Below are 16,890 nucleotides of genomic sequence, written 5' to 3'. Positions count from 1 at the left end.
GTGCTGATTCATAGGGTCACATGCACCCCAATGTTTATAGCAGCGCTATCAACAATAGCCAAATTATGGAAAGAGCCCAAATATCCATTAACTGATGAATGGATAAAGAAGATGTGGTACATATATATAATAGAATACTACTCGGCAATGAAAATGAATGAAATCTTGCCATTTGCAACAATATGGATGGAACTGAAGAGTATCATGCTAAGTGAAATAAGTCAGAGAAAGACATATCACATGTTTTCACTCATATGTGTAATTTGAGAAACTTAACAGAAGACCAGGGGGGAAGGGAAGGGAAAAAAAAAATAGTTACAAACAAAGAGGGAGGCAAACCATAAGAGACTCTTAAATACAGAGAACAAATTGAGGGTTGATGGCGGGGGGAGGGGTAATGGGTGATGGGCATTGAGGAGGGCACTTGTTAGGATGAGCACTGGGTGTTGTATGTAAGTGATGAATCATGGGAACCTACTCCTGAAGCCAAGAGCACACTGTATACAGTGCATGTTAGCTAACTTGACAATAAATTATATTTAAAAAAAGAAAAAAATTGCTGTAGAGGTTAAATGAAATGAATGCATAAGGCTTTTTAGCAAAGTATCTGATATTTTTAGTCTTTAAAAAAATATTAGGTGCTGTTTTTATTTCTGGCATGTACATATTTAATACACAAGGGCAATAGTTGGTATACTACACCCCAGTGGGTGAACTCTGCCCGCCTCCTACTTTTGTAAGATCAAGTTTATTAGAAAAGCTAAACTCAGCCAGTATGTATTACCTGTGGCTGTTTTCATGCTATAATGGCCTGAGTAGTTGCAACACAGACCTGATAGCCCACAAGGCCTAAAATACTTATTATCTGGATTTTTCATAAGAAATTTGCTAATCTAGGGGCGCCTGGGTGGCTCAGTCGGTTGGGCAGCCGACTTCGGCTCAGGTCATGATCTCACGGTCAGTGAGTTCAAGCCCCGCATCGGGCTCTGTGCTGACAGCTCAGAGCCTGGAGCCTGTTTCAGATTCTGTGTCTCCCTCTCTCTGGCCCTCTTCCGTTCATGCTCTGTCTCTCTCTGTCTCAAAAATAAATAAACGATAAAAAAAATTAAAAAAAAAAAAAAAAGAAATTTGCTAATCTATACCCTCAGTGAGAAAAACACACTAAAAATACAATACCATAAAATGTTAAAACAGATGATACAAGTGGAGAAAGATAACCAAGTTACTGGTTTCCATGTGTCTCAATAAATTCAAAGCAACTGAAAAATATATGGTTATTTTCCTTTCCCCAAAAAAGTAAGCATTTCAAAACTGAAAATGTCCTTTGAGGTTCTAAATTAAAACATTTGTTTTTCCAAATGGAAATACAAATCTGAGAATGAAATGAATAGTCTATACCTAAACAACTTACTATTATCACTCCAGGTGTATTCACTGTGATGCATTAAGGCATTGCATTAGGTCATAAGCAAAGCATATTTTTCCGAAATAAATCAGACATGAAAAGTATATTTACGAAATCTCCATGTAAAAGGACCTGTGTAAAGTACCATAAAGAATTCACAAAAGACAAGACAGGGTAAACTTAAAACACAATCTAAATAAGCAGAAAAATAATCTCAAGGCGTATAAAAACCAGTTAAGTGCATTTCACCATAATTTCTATATTTCTTTAATTTTTTTGTAAATAAAATAGATTACTTTGTCCACTTAACCTACACAAATAGAAAAATCCAAAAATGTATTACCTGAATTGGATGTTTACTAAATGAGGCTGGGAGCCATCTGATTGCCAGTAAGTTTCAAGATTGTCATCTCGTAACTGATCCACTCCAAATCCTAAAACACAAGTGACAGTAAGTTCTCATGAAAAAGAAAGAGCTATATATTCGAAATATAAAATTACCATACACATTTGTCCAGAAAGTTTGATAAAGAGGATGGTCAATACTCTAAACTTTAAATTAGAATTCTTCCATCTTCTTAAGAAGATCTCAACTCTTAGAATATCATTTGCACACACAAAATGTTACATTAGGGCCAACTGTTCTTGGTTGTTGGCTTTAATTTTTAAAGAATATCTCCTAAATAAACTCTAAATACAGCATGTCTTCAAATCCAGTTTTTTATACTTTCTACAAGGTGGTAATAAGACTGATCCTCATGTCCTACAAAATCAGGTTTTATTAAGTTCAAGATGCCATACATCTTTCTTGTGACAAGAAAAAGGACACCTTAGAAATATTTTCAAAAATCACATACATTTTGAAGCCAAGTGTTTCTGATCAACATTCTGATTAGTCAAAAATTAAATATGCCGAGAATTGCATATCTAGCTATTCTAGATAACTGAAGTAAAAATAACCTGTATTGCTTTTTGATTAAAATCATAATAATGCATACTAATTACAGAAATAATTTAATGGTAAGGTGTGGATGTTTCAAAAATATTTAAGAGAAATTGATTTAATTTACATTTTAATTTTTTGAGTAAGTAGTATAATTCATTATAGATCAAATTCAAAAGGTACAAAAAACAACATGGTGGAAAGTCTCTATCTCCCCCACCCCCACCATCCAGTTTCCCTCCTCAAATATAATCAATGTTATCAATTTTTTACATACTTTTTCACACATACTATACACATATATAAGCAAATGCATAATTCTTTTTTCCCCGCTACACAAATAATGGCATATGATAAATAGCTCTACACTTTGCTTTTCTTTTTCACTTAAATTATCTGAAAGATTCTTCCATATCAATAATAATAATTAATAATAATAACAACAGCAGCAGCAAATACCGATATCACATTCACTATGTGCCAGGTACATTCTAAGCATTTTATATGATTATATCATGTAATGTTTATTTAACTCATATAGTAACTCAGTTAACCTAAGCAGCTCCCACATTTTTTAAAGGTTATACAATATCTCACTGTCTGAAGTGTAATAATTATTTAACCAAACCCCTATAGGGTACTTAGACTGTTTCCAATGTTTTCCTATTACAAACAACACTGCAGTAAACATCTACCTATCTAAAATCTTTAAATGCATGTCAGTATTTCTGGAGGATAGACTTCTAGGAATAGAACCCTGGGTCATTTGAATTTTTAATTTGATAAATATTGCCAATTTCTCCTCCAAAATGCATCCTCACCAATAATGTACAAGAACATATATTCCTTTATGTAACCAGTAAAACTTGTGATATTCTGAAATCTTTATACTAGATTTTGAAGACTTAGTATAAAAACATTAAATATCTCTATTTAATAATTTATTATATATTGATTATATATTGAAATAATTTTGGATATATGGAGATGAAATAAATTATGAAAATTGTATCTTTTTAAATTTTAATAGGGGTACTGGATAGTTTTAAATTACATACGTGGTTTGCTAGATTTCTCTTGGATAGCACTTCTCTGTACTCATGCTAAAATGAAATCATTCTTTTAAGTATTTGCTAACCTGATAGGTAAAAACTTATTATTTCAAACTTTCATTGATCATTTATATTTCTTCTTATAGAAAACACCTATTCATAACCTCCTATATTTTCATTGCACTTTGGTCCCTTTATTGATTTATAACTCTTTTACTATTATGGATATTAACCCTATGTCTGTTCAATGTGATCCAAATATGCTCTCCGCAGTCTGAGATTTATATCTTAAATCTTCATACGCTGCATTTACAGTATATACTAGTGAATAAGAAAGGTTCTTCCAGGGGCGCCTGGGTGGCTTGGTCAGTTAAGCGTCCGACTTCGGCTCAGGTCATGATCTCACAGTCCATGAGTTGGAGCCCTGCGTCGGGCTCTGTGCTGATGGCTCAGAGCCTGGAGCCTGTTTCAGATTCTGTGTCTCCTTCTCTCTCTGCCCCTCCCCTGTTCATGCTCTGTCTCTCTCTGTCTCAAAAATAAATAAACGTTAAAAAAAAATTTTTTTTTAAATAAAAAAGGTTCTTCCAGAGAAAATAATTTTTGCATTAAATTCTGAAGTACTAGTAAGAGTTAACTAGGTAAACAGGTAGAAGGGCAAGGTTAAAAACCATTCAATAAAGAGAAAAACACATAATGGCACAGAAAAGGAAAAGTGGAACCTATAGGAAGCAAAGGTAGCTTTTGGTAGCTAAGGCTACACATTGGGTTGCATCAGGAAATGAACAAGAGACATATGAAAGGAGTCAGATCATACAGACTCTTATGTACTAAGATATGAAGTATAAATTATCTTGAAAAATATGCCAACCTACATAAGAATTTTTAACAGGTAAGTTATATGATCAGGAAATAATCAGATCAGAATCTTCAGATAGATTCTTCATTGCCAGGGAGGGAGAAACCCATCCTAAGTAATCAAAACTCCAAGTGATGATGGTCTGAATTCAGACAGTGACCAAGATAAATGTTAAAAAATAGCTTCCTACTGCACCAAAGAAAATCTTAAAATATAAAAACTAGGTTCTCCATTACTCACTCTGTAACTCTTAGATCTGTGCTGTGCAATATGGTGGTGACTAGCTGCATGAGACTATTGAAGAAATATGGCTAGTTCAACTTGAGATTTTCTATAAGTGCAAAATATATATTGGTTGAAGACTAGTATGAAATGCAAACCATCTCACTAATAATAAGTCTAGTTATCTTGAGCTAAAAACATATTATTACATTGGGGTGCCTGGGTGGCTCAGTCAGTTAAGCATCCAACTTTGGCTCAGGTCACGATCTTGGAGTTTGTGGGTTTGAGCCCCGCATTGGACTCTGTGCTGATGGCTCGAAGCCTGCAGCCTGCTTCAGGTTCTGTATCTCCCTCTCTCTCTGCCCCTCCCCCACTTGTGCTCTGTCTCTCTCTCTCTCTCAAAAATGAATAAACATTAAAAATTAAAAAAAAAACCACCATATTATTACAATTAGTTGCACCCATTTCTTTATCCTTTTTAATGTAGGTACTAGAAAAATTTAAGTTACACATGCAACTTGCATTATATGTCTTTTGGACCATGCTGCCTTAGACCATGCTTCTGTTCTTTCTTTATATGTTATTTCTAAGCCTAATTCAGAATATTCAGTTCTGCAAATTATAAGATAAAAAGTTCTTTTGGTACTAACATAAAGAGTTCTTAAGTTCTAAATCCCTTTTTCTTCTTGTCAATTTATGAGTTCCCTAAAAGAGGATAACTCAATTACAGGACTCTTCCTTAAGAGCTCTACCGTTAAATGTTCTATTGATTAAAAGACCTTTTGTCACATAATTTATTTTAGCTATTTGGTTTAGCATATTTATTTAGCAGTTTTTCTTTCTCTTTCATTTCACAATTTTACAAGTGTGTGCTCAAAGAATTTCACAAAATGGTGTTTTTTCTTAACAAGTAAAATAAACATTAAACAAAAAACCTGAATAACTTATCCAGAATAAGAGGATGTCCTGTAACTCAAGACTAGTCATTGTAAGTGTCTTTCTAATTGATATTGCTTATGAAACTCTAACAGTATAACTAAGTAGGTACACTCTCATCAAGAATTAATCAGTCTAAATCTTTACCTCTGGAATACTAAGTATGATTATCAGCTTCTAGTTCTTCAAAATATGTCTCACAAACAGAACCTCTTACAAGTATCTGTTTATGCGCCAGTGCCATAGCTCATAGAGTAAGCTTCTTTTCCAAAGCTTCCCATTCAGTGTTGTATCTGGATTCTTTTAGTCCAAACAAAAGAACCAAAAGACAGACCTGTGATAACTGCTTTGATAGGTATCATGATAATGCACTCAAACAATATTATCCAGAAAAAAACTTTCATATGATGTAGTGATTCATAAGTCGGTGGTTCACAGTATGGTCCCTGGACCAGCAACATCACTGCTATCTGGGAACTTATTAGGAAATCTAAACCTACTGCATCAGAAACTTTCAGCATTAACCTGTTTAAGAGTCGGTATTTTAATAAATCCTGTAAGTGATTACTATGCATGCTAAAATTTTAGAACTTTTATGGCAAGTCTACTCAACTTGGGCACTACTGATACTGTGCACTGGATAATTCTTTCAGGAGCAGGGGCTATCCTGTGCATTATAAAATATTTAGCAACATCTCTGGCCTCTACTATTTGTCAGTCACAATCTTCCCCCCCAAACCAGCAGTTGTATCAATCAAAAACATCTGCAGATATTACCAAATGTATCCCTAGGGGGTAAAATCATCCCCAGGTGAGAACCACTGCTCTAAGGAAAAGAAAACTAGCATTCACCTGTGGTTACTGTTATTGTTTAGTAAATATCTACTCTTCTCTACCCATCCTCCAGGAGAACAAAATGATTCTACACTCTAGTCATAGTGGAGCTTAATCATGACTTGTTTTGGTCAACACAATGTAAATGAATGTGACACAAGCAGAGGTTTTAAATGTGCTGGCAAGGTCTAACTTGGCACCCTTCTAAATGTTGGCACCCCACTAAGACATTGTGCCTGAACACATGGAGCAGGCCTAGACCCAAGTCACAGCCTACAGCCAAGCCACAGCCAAGCAAAAAATAAATTTTGTTATAATATGCCACTGAGAGATTAGGCTTGTTTGTCACAGACCATTAGTGCAGCAAGAGCTGACTAACACAACATCAATAGATGAGATACCTTTGAGTAGCCCAGTTTAGATTGCCTCTAGGAGTAAAACAGACATTTTCACCTCAAGCATCTCTTTTAACACAAATCCTTCCACGTTTGCCAGGGTGCTATTATAACTGGGGCATATGTGTTGACTCTGAAGACACAAAGATAGATAACACGTGGTCTCTGTGGAATTCATTTATCTAATGCACTATCTATGCTGTGACTATTTACATCTAAACTAATTAAAAATAAATAAAATTTAAAATGATTTTTCAATAACACTAGTCACATTTAAAGTATTCAACAGAGAGGTGCCTGAGTGGCTCAGTCAGTTGAGTGTCCGACTCTTGATGTGGCTTAGGCCGTGATCCCAAGGTTGTGGGATCGAGCCCCACATCAGTCTCCTTGTTGAGCATGGAGCCTGCATGAGATAACTATCTCTCTCTCTCTCTCTCTCTCTCTCTCTCTCTTTTTCTCTCTCTACCCCTCTCCCCTGCTCATGCTCCCACTCGCTCTCTCCCTCTCTCTCAAATAGAATAATAAATAAAAAATAAAGTACTCGATAGCTACACATAACTAGCAGCTACCTCCCTGTACAGCCCAATATGTTCCATTGGCCAGCACTGAGGAACTGAAGCAGATAAATTACAATATAAAGAGTTAAGTGCTATAATAAAGAGAAGGAAAAAAAAACACAAAAAGGGGTGGCTAAACAACATGCTACTAAACCACCAATAGGTCAACAAAGAAATCAAAAAGGAAATTTAAAAATACCAGGAGACAAAGGAAAATGGAAGTGCAACAGTTCAAATATTTGGGACGCAGCAAAACCAATTTTAAAAGGGAAGTTTACGGAGATAAAGGCCTGCCTCAAGAAACAAGAAAAGTCTCAAATAAACAATCTAACCTTACACTTAAAGGAGCTAAAAAAGAACAAAAAATAAAGCCCAAAGTTAGTAGAAGGAGAGAAATAATAAAGAGCAGAGCAGAAATAAATGAAATAGACTAAAAACACAATAGAAAAGATCAATAAAACCAAGAGCTAGTTCTCTAAAAAGATAAGCAAAATTGACAACCCTTCAGACTCATCAAAAAGGAAAAAGAGAGAAAGAGAGGGAAAGGGCTCAAATAAATAAAACCAGAAATGAAAGATGTAACAATGGACATCACAGAAATATAAAGGATTGTAAGAAACTACTATGAAAAATTATATGCCAACAAATTGGACAACCTAGAAGAAATGGATAAAATTTCTAAAAACATATTCTTCTAAGACTAAATCAGGAAGAAATAGAAAATCTGAACAGACTAGTTACTCATAATGAAATTCAAATGGTAATCAAAAAACTCCCAACAAATGAAAGTCCAGGACCAGATGGCTTCACAGACAAGTACCACCTTTTAAAGAAGAGTTAATACCTATTCTCCTCAAACTATTCCAAAATATAGAAGAGGAAAGAAAACTTCCAAATCCATTCTACAAAGCCAGCATTACCCCAAAATCAGACAAAGATACTGCCAAAAAAGAAAAAAAAAATTATAGGCCAATATCCCTGATGAATATAGATGCAAAAATTCTCAACAAAATACTAGCAAATGAAATTCAACAATATATTAAAAGAATCATTGACCACAATCAACTGAGATTTATTCTAGGGATGCAAGGATTATTTAATATCCACAAATCAATCAACATGATATACCACATTTTAAAAATGAAGGAATAGGGGATCCTCAGTGGCTTAGTCGGTTGAGTGTCTGACTTCAGTTCAGGTCATGATTTCCTAGTCCGTGAGTTTGAGCCCCGTGTCAGGCTCTGTGCTGCCAGCTTGGAGCCTGGAGTCTGCTTTGGATTCTGTGAGTCCCTCTCTCTGCCCCTCTCCTTCACTCATATTCGGTCTCTGTCTCTCAAAAATAAATAAACGTTAAAAAAACTAAAAAAACCAAAAAAAACCAAAAAACTAAAAAAAAAGGATAAAAAAATATGATCATCTCAATAGATGCATAAAAAGCATTTAACAAAGTACAACATCCATTCATGATAAAAACTCCCAACAGAGTGGGTTTAAAGGGAACACACTTCAACACAATAAAAGCTATATATGAAAAATCCATGGCTTACATCATACTCAATGGTGAAAAACAACTTTTCCTCTAAGATCAGGAACAAGACAAAGATATCCACACTCACTTTTATTCAACAAAATACTGGAAGTCCTAGCCACAGCAACCAAATAAGAAAAAAGAAATAAAAGGCACCCAAATTGGTGAGGAAGAAGTAAAATTGCCACTATTTGCAAATGACAAGATGCTGTACGTAGAAAACCTTAAAGACGGCCAAAAACTATTAGAACTAATAATGGAGTCAATAAAGTTGCAATACACAAAATTAGTAAACAGAAATTTGTTGCATTACTGTACACTAATCAAAAAGTAGCAGAAAGAGAAATTAAGAAAACCATCTAATTTACAATTACATCAAAAAGAATAAAATATCTAGAAGTAAATTTAACCAAAGAGGGAAAGACCTGTACTCTGAAAACTGTAAGACATTGATGAAAGAAACTGAAAACGATACAAATGGAAAGATATACCATGTTCACAGACAGAAAAAATTGATATTGTTAAAATAGCCATACCTCCCAAAGCAGTCTACACATTCAGTGCAATTCCTATCAAAATACTAATAGTATTTTTCATTGAACTAGAACAAATAATCCTAAAATTTGTATAAAATCACAAAAAGGCCCTGAATAGCCAAAGCAATCTTGAGAAAAAACAAAGCTGGATGTATCTCAATCCCAGATTTCAAGCTATACTACAAAGCTATAATAATCAAAACAGTATGGTACTGGCACAGAAATAGACACATAGATCAATGGAACAGGACAGAGAGCCTAGAAATAAATCCACATTCATATGGTTAACTAAACTATGACAAAAGAGGCAAGAATATACAGCGGGGAAAAGACAATCTCTTCAATGCAGGGTATTCGGAAAACTGGACAGCTACATGAATAAGAATAAATCTGGACCACTTTCTTACACCATACTCAAAAATAAACTCAAAATGGATTAAAGACTTAAATATAAGATCTAGAACCATGAATCTCCTGAAAGAAAACATAGGCAGTGATCTCTCAGACATCAAGCCTCAGCAACACTTTTCTAGATATACCTGTTCAGGCAAGGGAAACAAAACAAAAAATAAAATATTAGGACTACATCAAAATAAAAAGCTTTTTGCACAGCAAAGGAAACCATCAACAAAACAAAAAGGCAATCTACTGAATGGGAGAAATTATTTGTAAATGATATAGCCAATAAGAAGTTAATATCCAAAATATATAGAGAACTCACACAACTCAACACCCCCCAAAACAATCTGACTAAAAAGTGGGCAGAGGGCCTGAATAGACATTTTTCCAAAGAACATTACAAAAGTTCCTCAATAAATTAAAAATAGAAATACCATATGATCCAGCTATTCCATTACTGGGTATTTACCCAAAGAAAATTAAAACACTAATTTGAAATGATGTATGTACCCCTGTGTTTATTGCACCATTACTTACAACAAAATATGGAAAGAACCTAAGTGTCCATAAATAGATGAATGAACAAGTTGTGCTATATAAGTACAATGAGTTACTTAGCCATAAAAAAAAGAATTAGATTTTGCCATTCACGACCACACAGATAGACCTGGAGGGTATTATGCTAAGTGAAATGAGACAGAGAAAGACAAATACCATATGACTTCACCTATGAATCTAAAAACAAAATAAGTGAACAAACAAACAAACAGAAACAGACTCATAAAAACAGAACAAACTGGTGGTTGCCAGAAGGAGGGAAGGGACTGCTAAGGGGTGGGCAAAATAGGTGGAGGGGATTAAGATATACAAATATCTAGTCATAAAATAAACCATGGGGATTAAAGTAAAGCATAGGGAATATAGTCAATAATATTGTAATAATGTTGTATGGTGACAGATGGTAACTACACTTATTGTGGCGAGCATCGTGTAATGTACAGAACTATCTAATCACTATGGTGTATACCTGAAATTAATATAACATTGTGTGTCAACTATACTTCGATTTAAGAAAAAAAAAAGAGATGAATTAACTAATTTCTTTATATACTGTCTTCTCTTGGCTTCTATCCATTATCTCCCACTCTCCTAGTTTTCCAACTAGTTCAACGACCACTTCTCCTTTATTGCCCTTTGCGCATTCTTATTCCTGCTATTCTGCCAGGCCTCAACATCTTGAAGAGCCCTGAGGCTTTACTCTTTTTTCTAAATACAATCTCTCCTTAGGTGAGTCAATCCAGTCAACAGGCTTAGAATATCAACAGTATATTGATAACCCTCAAAATTTGTATCTCCAATCTAAGCCTTTCCCCAAGAGCTCCAAACTTCTGTAGTCAATTGCCTAATAAACACCTCACTAGAATGCTGATCTAAAAACTAATATATTTGACTCATAACTTTGTTTTGACCAAAAAAAAAGTATTTATTTCCCCACACACACTATCAACTTAGGAAATACTGAATTATTCTGCCAGACACCTAAGAGTCACTCTTGAATCTTTCCTTTCCCTTAGTAAGTCATAATTTTTCCCACCTCTAAAAATACATCCCAAGCCATCATTTCTCTCCATTTTCAACCATCAACCTAGTCAAAAACATCATCATCTGGCATAAATTACTATACTAGCCTTTCTTTCCCTGGTCTTCACCATTACTCTACCACCAACCATTATTTTTCAGTGGCCATGGTGATTTTATTTTTTTAAACTCTGTATCGGATCATCTCACTTTCCTGCTTTACATCTCCAGTGGTATCTCTTTGTATTTCAAATCTAAATTGTACTTCAAATCCAAATTCTACCAGAAATTCATAATCTGACCATGTCTAATTATGTCTCCAACCTCATGCCCTCCTTACCCACTATCCACTAGTCACACTAGACTTCTTTCTGAACCTCAAATGTGCCAAACCATTTAGCTTAGAGCCTCTGAATTACCTGTTTCCTGTGTCAGAGAGATTCTTGTCTGAAATCTTTGCACAATGGATTCTTCCTAACATTTATATCTCAGCACAAATTTCATTTTCCAAGAAAGGCCTTTCTTGATCTATTTCTTATACTGCTGTTTTATTCTCACCAATGCACATACTGCTATTCAATGAGAAATTCACTCAATGATCACAATTGTCAGTTATAGTGTGAACTTAAAAAGATTTAAATTTAGTAACTTTTTAAAAGAAAAACAGAACTTACACCATTGAATTATGCCTCTAAAATTAATTAATAAAAGCAATGCCTTGGTAAAAGATATAAATCAAGTGGAAAATATATCCTGGAAGATGTTCACAAAATACAGCCTCACTAAATCCTCATTTTTGTTGGCTTGTAAAGTATCAAATATAGAGTCAAACATAGAGGATGTACCTATTTTTCCCCTTAATTTTGTTTCCCAACCTGGTATGAATTTAGTGCTTACGGAATTAAATGATTAAGTTACTCTAATAAGACTCTCTTATAATGCTAGCAGCCACACAAATCTGACCTTTAGTTTTTCCAGTCTCTTGGGCAGAGACTGACAATTGTGCTGAATTGTGGAATTGTTTTGTGATGTGTCTTCAATTAAGCTGAATCTACTAAATACATTCCATTTTTAATCTGAGTGAAATATTGAACCAGTATTTCCAGAGACAGAAAAATAACTTTTCAAAGCTCTATACTACTACCACACTATAGCAGGCAAGTAAATTTGTACCTCCAACAAACTGTTATTAACATTTTGAAAGTTTATTAAAATTCTTCCATATGTCACCTCTCACCTGAATTCTTACACGTCTTTTAAACGACTTCTTTGCCGCTAACCTTGCTTCACTTCAATACATCCTCTACACTTCTCAAATATGAACAAATACTGTTTTACTCTGCTACTTAAAGTTTTTCAATGGCTGTATACAGTAAAGTGTCAACTGTTTAACAATGATCAGGCCTCTACCTAACTAGCTTTGCCTATGCCACCTCCCTCTGTTCTAGTTTTACCTAAAATTTTTGAATGAGCTTTGTTTTGTCTCAGCTGTATACCTTTGTGCATACTGTTTCTCTTGCCTTTATGTCCTTATTCGGTGAAACCCTATTCTTGCTCCATCATGTAAGATAAGCATCTCCATGAAGCCTTCCCTGATCTGTTAGGCAGAATCAATCACTTCCCTTCTCAGCCACTACTACACTGAGCCCATGCTTAGTAGAAAGCAATACGATACCACAGAACCTGACTGCCTTGAATCGCAGGATTCCCACTAATCACATGATCGCTATCAAATTACTTAATCTTTCTGTACTATCGTTTCCTCATTTGGAAAATGATAAAAATAACAGCAGATACTGCATATACACATAAAGTACTTAAAACATTTAGTAAATGCTAAATAAAAGTTATAAATTATTACACTGTAAAATAATGCCTAGTTTAAAGCTATAATTCCTCCATTAGACTGTAAACTCCAGGATGTAAAGCCAGGATTCTATGCTTTTATCTCTTACTCTCTAACAGTGTTATAGATTTCAGCAATTGTCTGCTGCCTAAAAATGAAAAATACCTGACCATAGCAAAGCAAAAGCTAAACAATTAACCTTCTCATTAATTGCTATTTCTCATTAATAAAGAGTAGTCATTCTTTTTTTTTTTAATGTTTATTTATTTTAGAGACAGAGAGACAGAGCACAAGTGGGGGAGGGGCAGAGAGAGTCAGAGACAGAATCTGAAGCTGGCTGCAGGCTCTGAGCTGTCAGCACAGAGCCTGATGTGGGGTGTGAACCCACAAACCATGAGATCATGACCTGAGCTGAAGTCGGACACTCAACCGACTGAGCCACCCAGGCACCCCAGTCAGTCATTCTTTATGTATAACCATACAATGGTATTTAGTGAAATACCCAAAGGTGATGGAAGTAAAACGTATGACACAAAACTGATGAACTGCATCACTTTTGTACCTAACACATTTTGTAGCAATCCCACCACTCTCCTGGCAGTGTTAGCTATTGTTCTCTTCTGTACCTCCAAGATGTCAGAGCAGTGGGGCATCTTCAGGGAGCCAGGTATGTGTTGCCCTCCGCAAAATTCATAGCATAAAAGGATGTGAATGGACATTGATTTATACCCCATTATTGACACAGTAAGCCACCAGTTTGAATTATGCTACTAGGTCAAGCAATGGGAAGTGTTTGATTTGAGCAAATTCACAGAACTATTTGATACTATGAAGAATACTAGAAACTTCTGAAGCAGTCCAGGATGTAGGAAGCTGGAAAAAGGCATCACTCCCATTCAAACAAGAAGAAGCTAGATAAATTACAAACTCATAATTTTCCTCAAAAACATGAGAGCTTGAAACAACACAGCAACCCAAAAGCCTAACACCCAAGAAGGGGCAACTCTCAGCCTCAGGAGAGAAAGGATATATAGCTTTTCCCAACTGTGGTAGAGCATGGGAGGAAGGAACAACGACCAAATAAACTAACACGAGACATAAGACAGAACTTTAACAAATTGCTAAAGGCCAAGTGTGGGCTAGCATAAAAGTACAGCAATCTTGGTAGTCCCAAATATAAAGTGAACTCACAATGACCCTCAGACTCTTTCCAAGGGCCTTCACCACATATATGAGAGCAGGAGACTAGAAAGGCTACTTCAATGGTTGCCTGAAGAAGGGAAGTGACCACCACTGCAGGAAAAGCAAAAAGCCCCACCCTCCCTGCCAAACCCTTCTCTCCAACAGAACAAAGGACTTAAGCTGCTAAGGAATGAGCATCAAACCTACTGACACCAGGACAGATAAGACCCATCCTTGCAGGGAGAAGATTAAAAGAAAAAAATCCTCTATGCCTGGGGTAGAGGCAAGAAACAGTCCTTCCTCTGACGGTAGGGCAGAAAACTCTCCCACAAAAGACTAGCCACAGATACAAGGCAGAGTTTGGCTATCACACATAGGAAGGACCAAAATGCTGAGAAAGCCCTACCTTGGAGGCCAGGCACACAAGAGATGGCTAAGATTGAAGCTGGACCAGGAAACCAGAGAAGCCCTACCTCTCATTCCCTACACTGAGTAACAAGGTATAGCATTCTACAGCTGAAGGCAGGGAAAGAGCATGGAGAGACACCCTCTGAAGCACAGAGGTACAGAGATAACTGAAAACTGAAAGTGGAGGAGGAACATTAAAAAACTCCTCTTGTGGGGGGAGGGGGGGTGGGCACAGTTAGTAGAGCTTGCAACTCTTGATCCCAGAATTGTGAGTCCAAGCCCCATGTTGGGTAAAATATATTTTTAAAAATGGGGTGCCTGGCTACCCAGTCAGTAGAATGCATGACTCTTAATCTCAGGGTCCTAAATTCAAGCCCCACAGTGAGCATGGAACCTACTTAGAAAAGAAAACAAATAAAAAAATAACTCCTCTGGTTGGAGAACACAGGCAGTAACTTCTTTGACATCAGCCATAGCAACTTCTTTCTACATATGTCTTTTGAGGCAAGGGAAACAAAAACATAAATAAATTATTGCGACTTCGTCAAAATAAAAAGCTACTGCACAGTGAAGGAAACCATCAACAAAACTAAAACGCAACTGATGGAATGAAGGAATATATTTGCAATTGACATATCGGGTAAAGGGTTAATATCCAAAATATATAAAGAACTTGTAGGGGGGGCCAGGGTGGCTCATTTGGTTAAGCATCTGACTCTTGGTTTCAGCTCAGGTCATGATCCCACGGTTCATGGGTTCAAGCCCCACGCTGGGCTCTGTGCTGGCAGTGCAGAGCCTGCTTGTGATTCATTCTCTCTCTCTCTCTCTCTCTGCCCTTCCCCTGCTCACCTGCTCTCTCCCCCTCAAAATAAATAAATAAAAACTTAAAAAAAAAAAAGAACTTGTAAATCTCAACACTCCAAAAATGAATAATCCAATTAAAAATGAGCAAGACATACAGATGGCCAACAGACACATAAAAGATGCTCAGCATCACTGATCATCAGGGAAATATAAATCAAAACTACAATGAGACGGGCGCCTGGGTGGCGCAGTCGGTTAAGCGTCCGACTTCAGCCAGGTCACGATCTCGCGGTCCGTGAGCTCGAGCCCCGCGTCAGGCTCTGGGCTGATGGCTCGGAGCCTGGAGCCTGTTTCCGATTCTGTGTCTCCCTCTCTCTCTGCCCCTCCCCCGTTCATGCTCTGTCTCTCTCTGTCCCAAAAATAAATAAAAAACGTTGAAAAAAAAAAATTAAAAAAAAAAAAACAAAAAAAAAACTACAATGAGATATCACCTCACACCTGTCAAAATGGCTAAAATCAACAACAGAAGAAATGACAGATGTTGGTGAGGATGTGGAGAAAGGGGAACCCTTTGGCACTGTTGGTGGGAATGCAAACTGGTGCAGTCATTCTGGAAAACAGTATGGAGGTTCCTCAAAAAGTTAAAAGTGGAACTACCCTTTGATCTAGTAATTGCATTACTAGGTATTTACCCCCAAAATACAAAAATACTAATTTAGAGTAATATACACGCACTGATGTTTATAGCAGCATGATATATACAATAGCCAAATTATGAAAACAGCCCAAGTGCCCATCAACTGACAAATGAAAAAAGATGTGGCATATATATATATACATACATACACACACACACACACACACACACACACACACACTAGAATATTAGTCATAAAAAAGAATGAAATCTTGCCATTTGCAATGACATGGATGGAGCTAAAGAGAATTATGCTAAGCAAAATAAATCAGTCAGAAAAAGACAAATACCATATGATTTCACTCATATGTGGAATTTAAGAAACAATACAAATGGGCCAAGGGGGAAAAAAGAGAGAGGCAAACCAAGAAACAGACTCTTAACTATAAAGAACACACTGATGGTTACCAGGGGGGAGGTGTGTGGGAAGATGGGTTAAATAGATGATAGGGATTAAGGAGTGCACTTGTTGTGATGAGCACTAGGTGATATATGGAAGTATGGAATCATTATATTGTACACCTAAAACTAATATTATACTGTATGTTAACCAATGGGAATTTAAATTTAAAAAAGACAAAAAACCTCTTCTGGCAACCCCACCACCATTAAGCACTGGGCATATTTAGAGGAATTTGAACCCTGTGAGGTACTGAAGGTAACCACACAAAACAAAACAAACAAAAAACCAGGTCAATTCCTAACTAACTCA

At 36.1% G+C, this 16,890-nt stretch overlaps 1 protein-coding gene across 6 annotated transcripts in view; it reads right to left on the bottom strand.

The window, feature by feature from the left end:
• The window catches only part of ANAPC10 (anaphase promoting complex subunit 10), a 107,624-nt gene that overhangs the window by 80,003 nt on the left and 10,731 nt on the right, over positions 1-16,890 (bottom strand). For all 6 annotated transcript variants that reach the window (XM_058721266.1, XM_058721269.1, XM_058721265.1 and 3 more), the window contains exon 3: positions 1,749-1,839. In XM_058721266.1, the coding sequence (XP_058577249.1) occupies positions 1,749-1,839 (91 nt within the window). The remainder of the gene's footprint in view (positions 1-1,748; positions 1,840-16,890) is intronic.

Source organism: Neofelis nebulosa, chromosome 3 (assembly GCF_028018385.1).
Source record: "Neofelis nebulosa isolate mNeoNeb1 chromosome 3, mNeoNeb1.pri, whole genome shotgun sequence".
Classification (NCBI taxonomy): Eukaryota; Metazoa; Chordata; class Mammalia; order Carnivora; family Felidae; genus Neofelis; species Neofelis nebulosa.
Note: the sequence above shows the minus strand (reverse complement) of the source record. Positions and strands in the feature narration are given on the sequence as shown.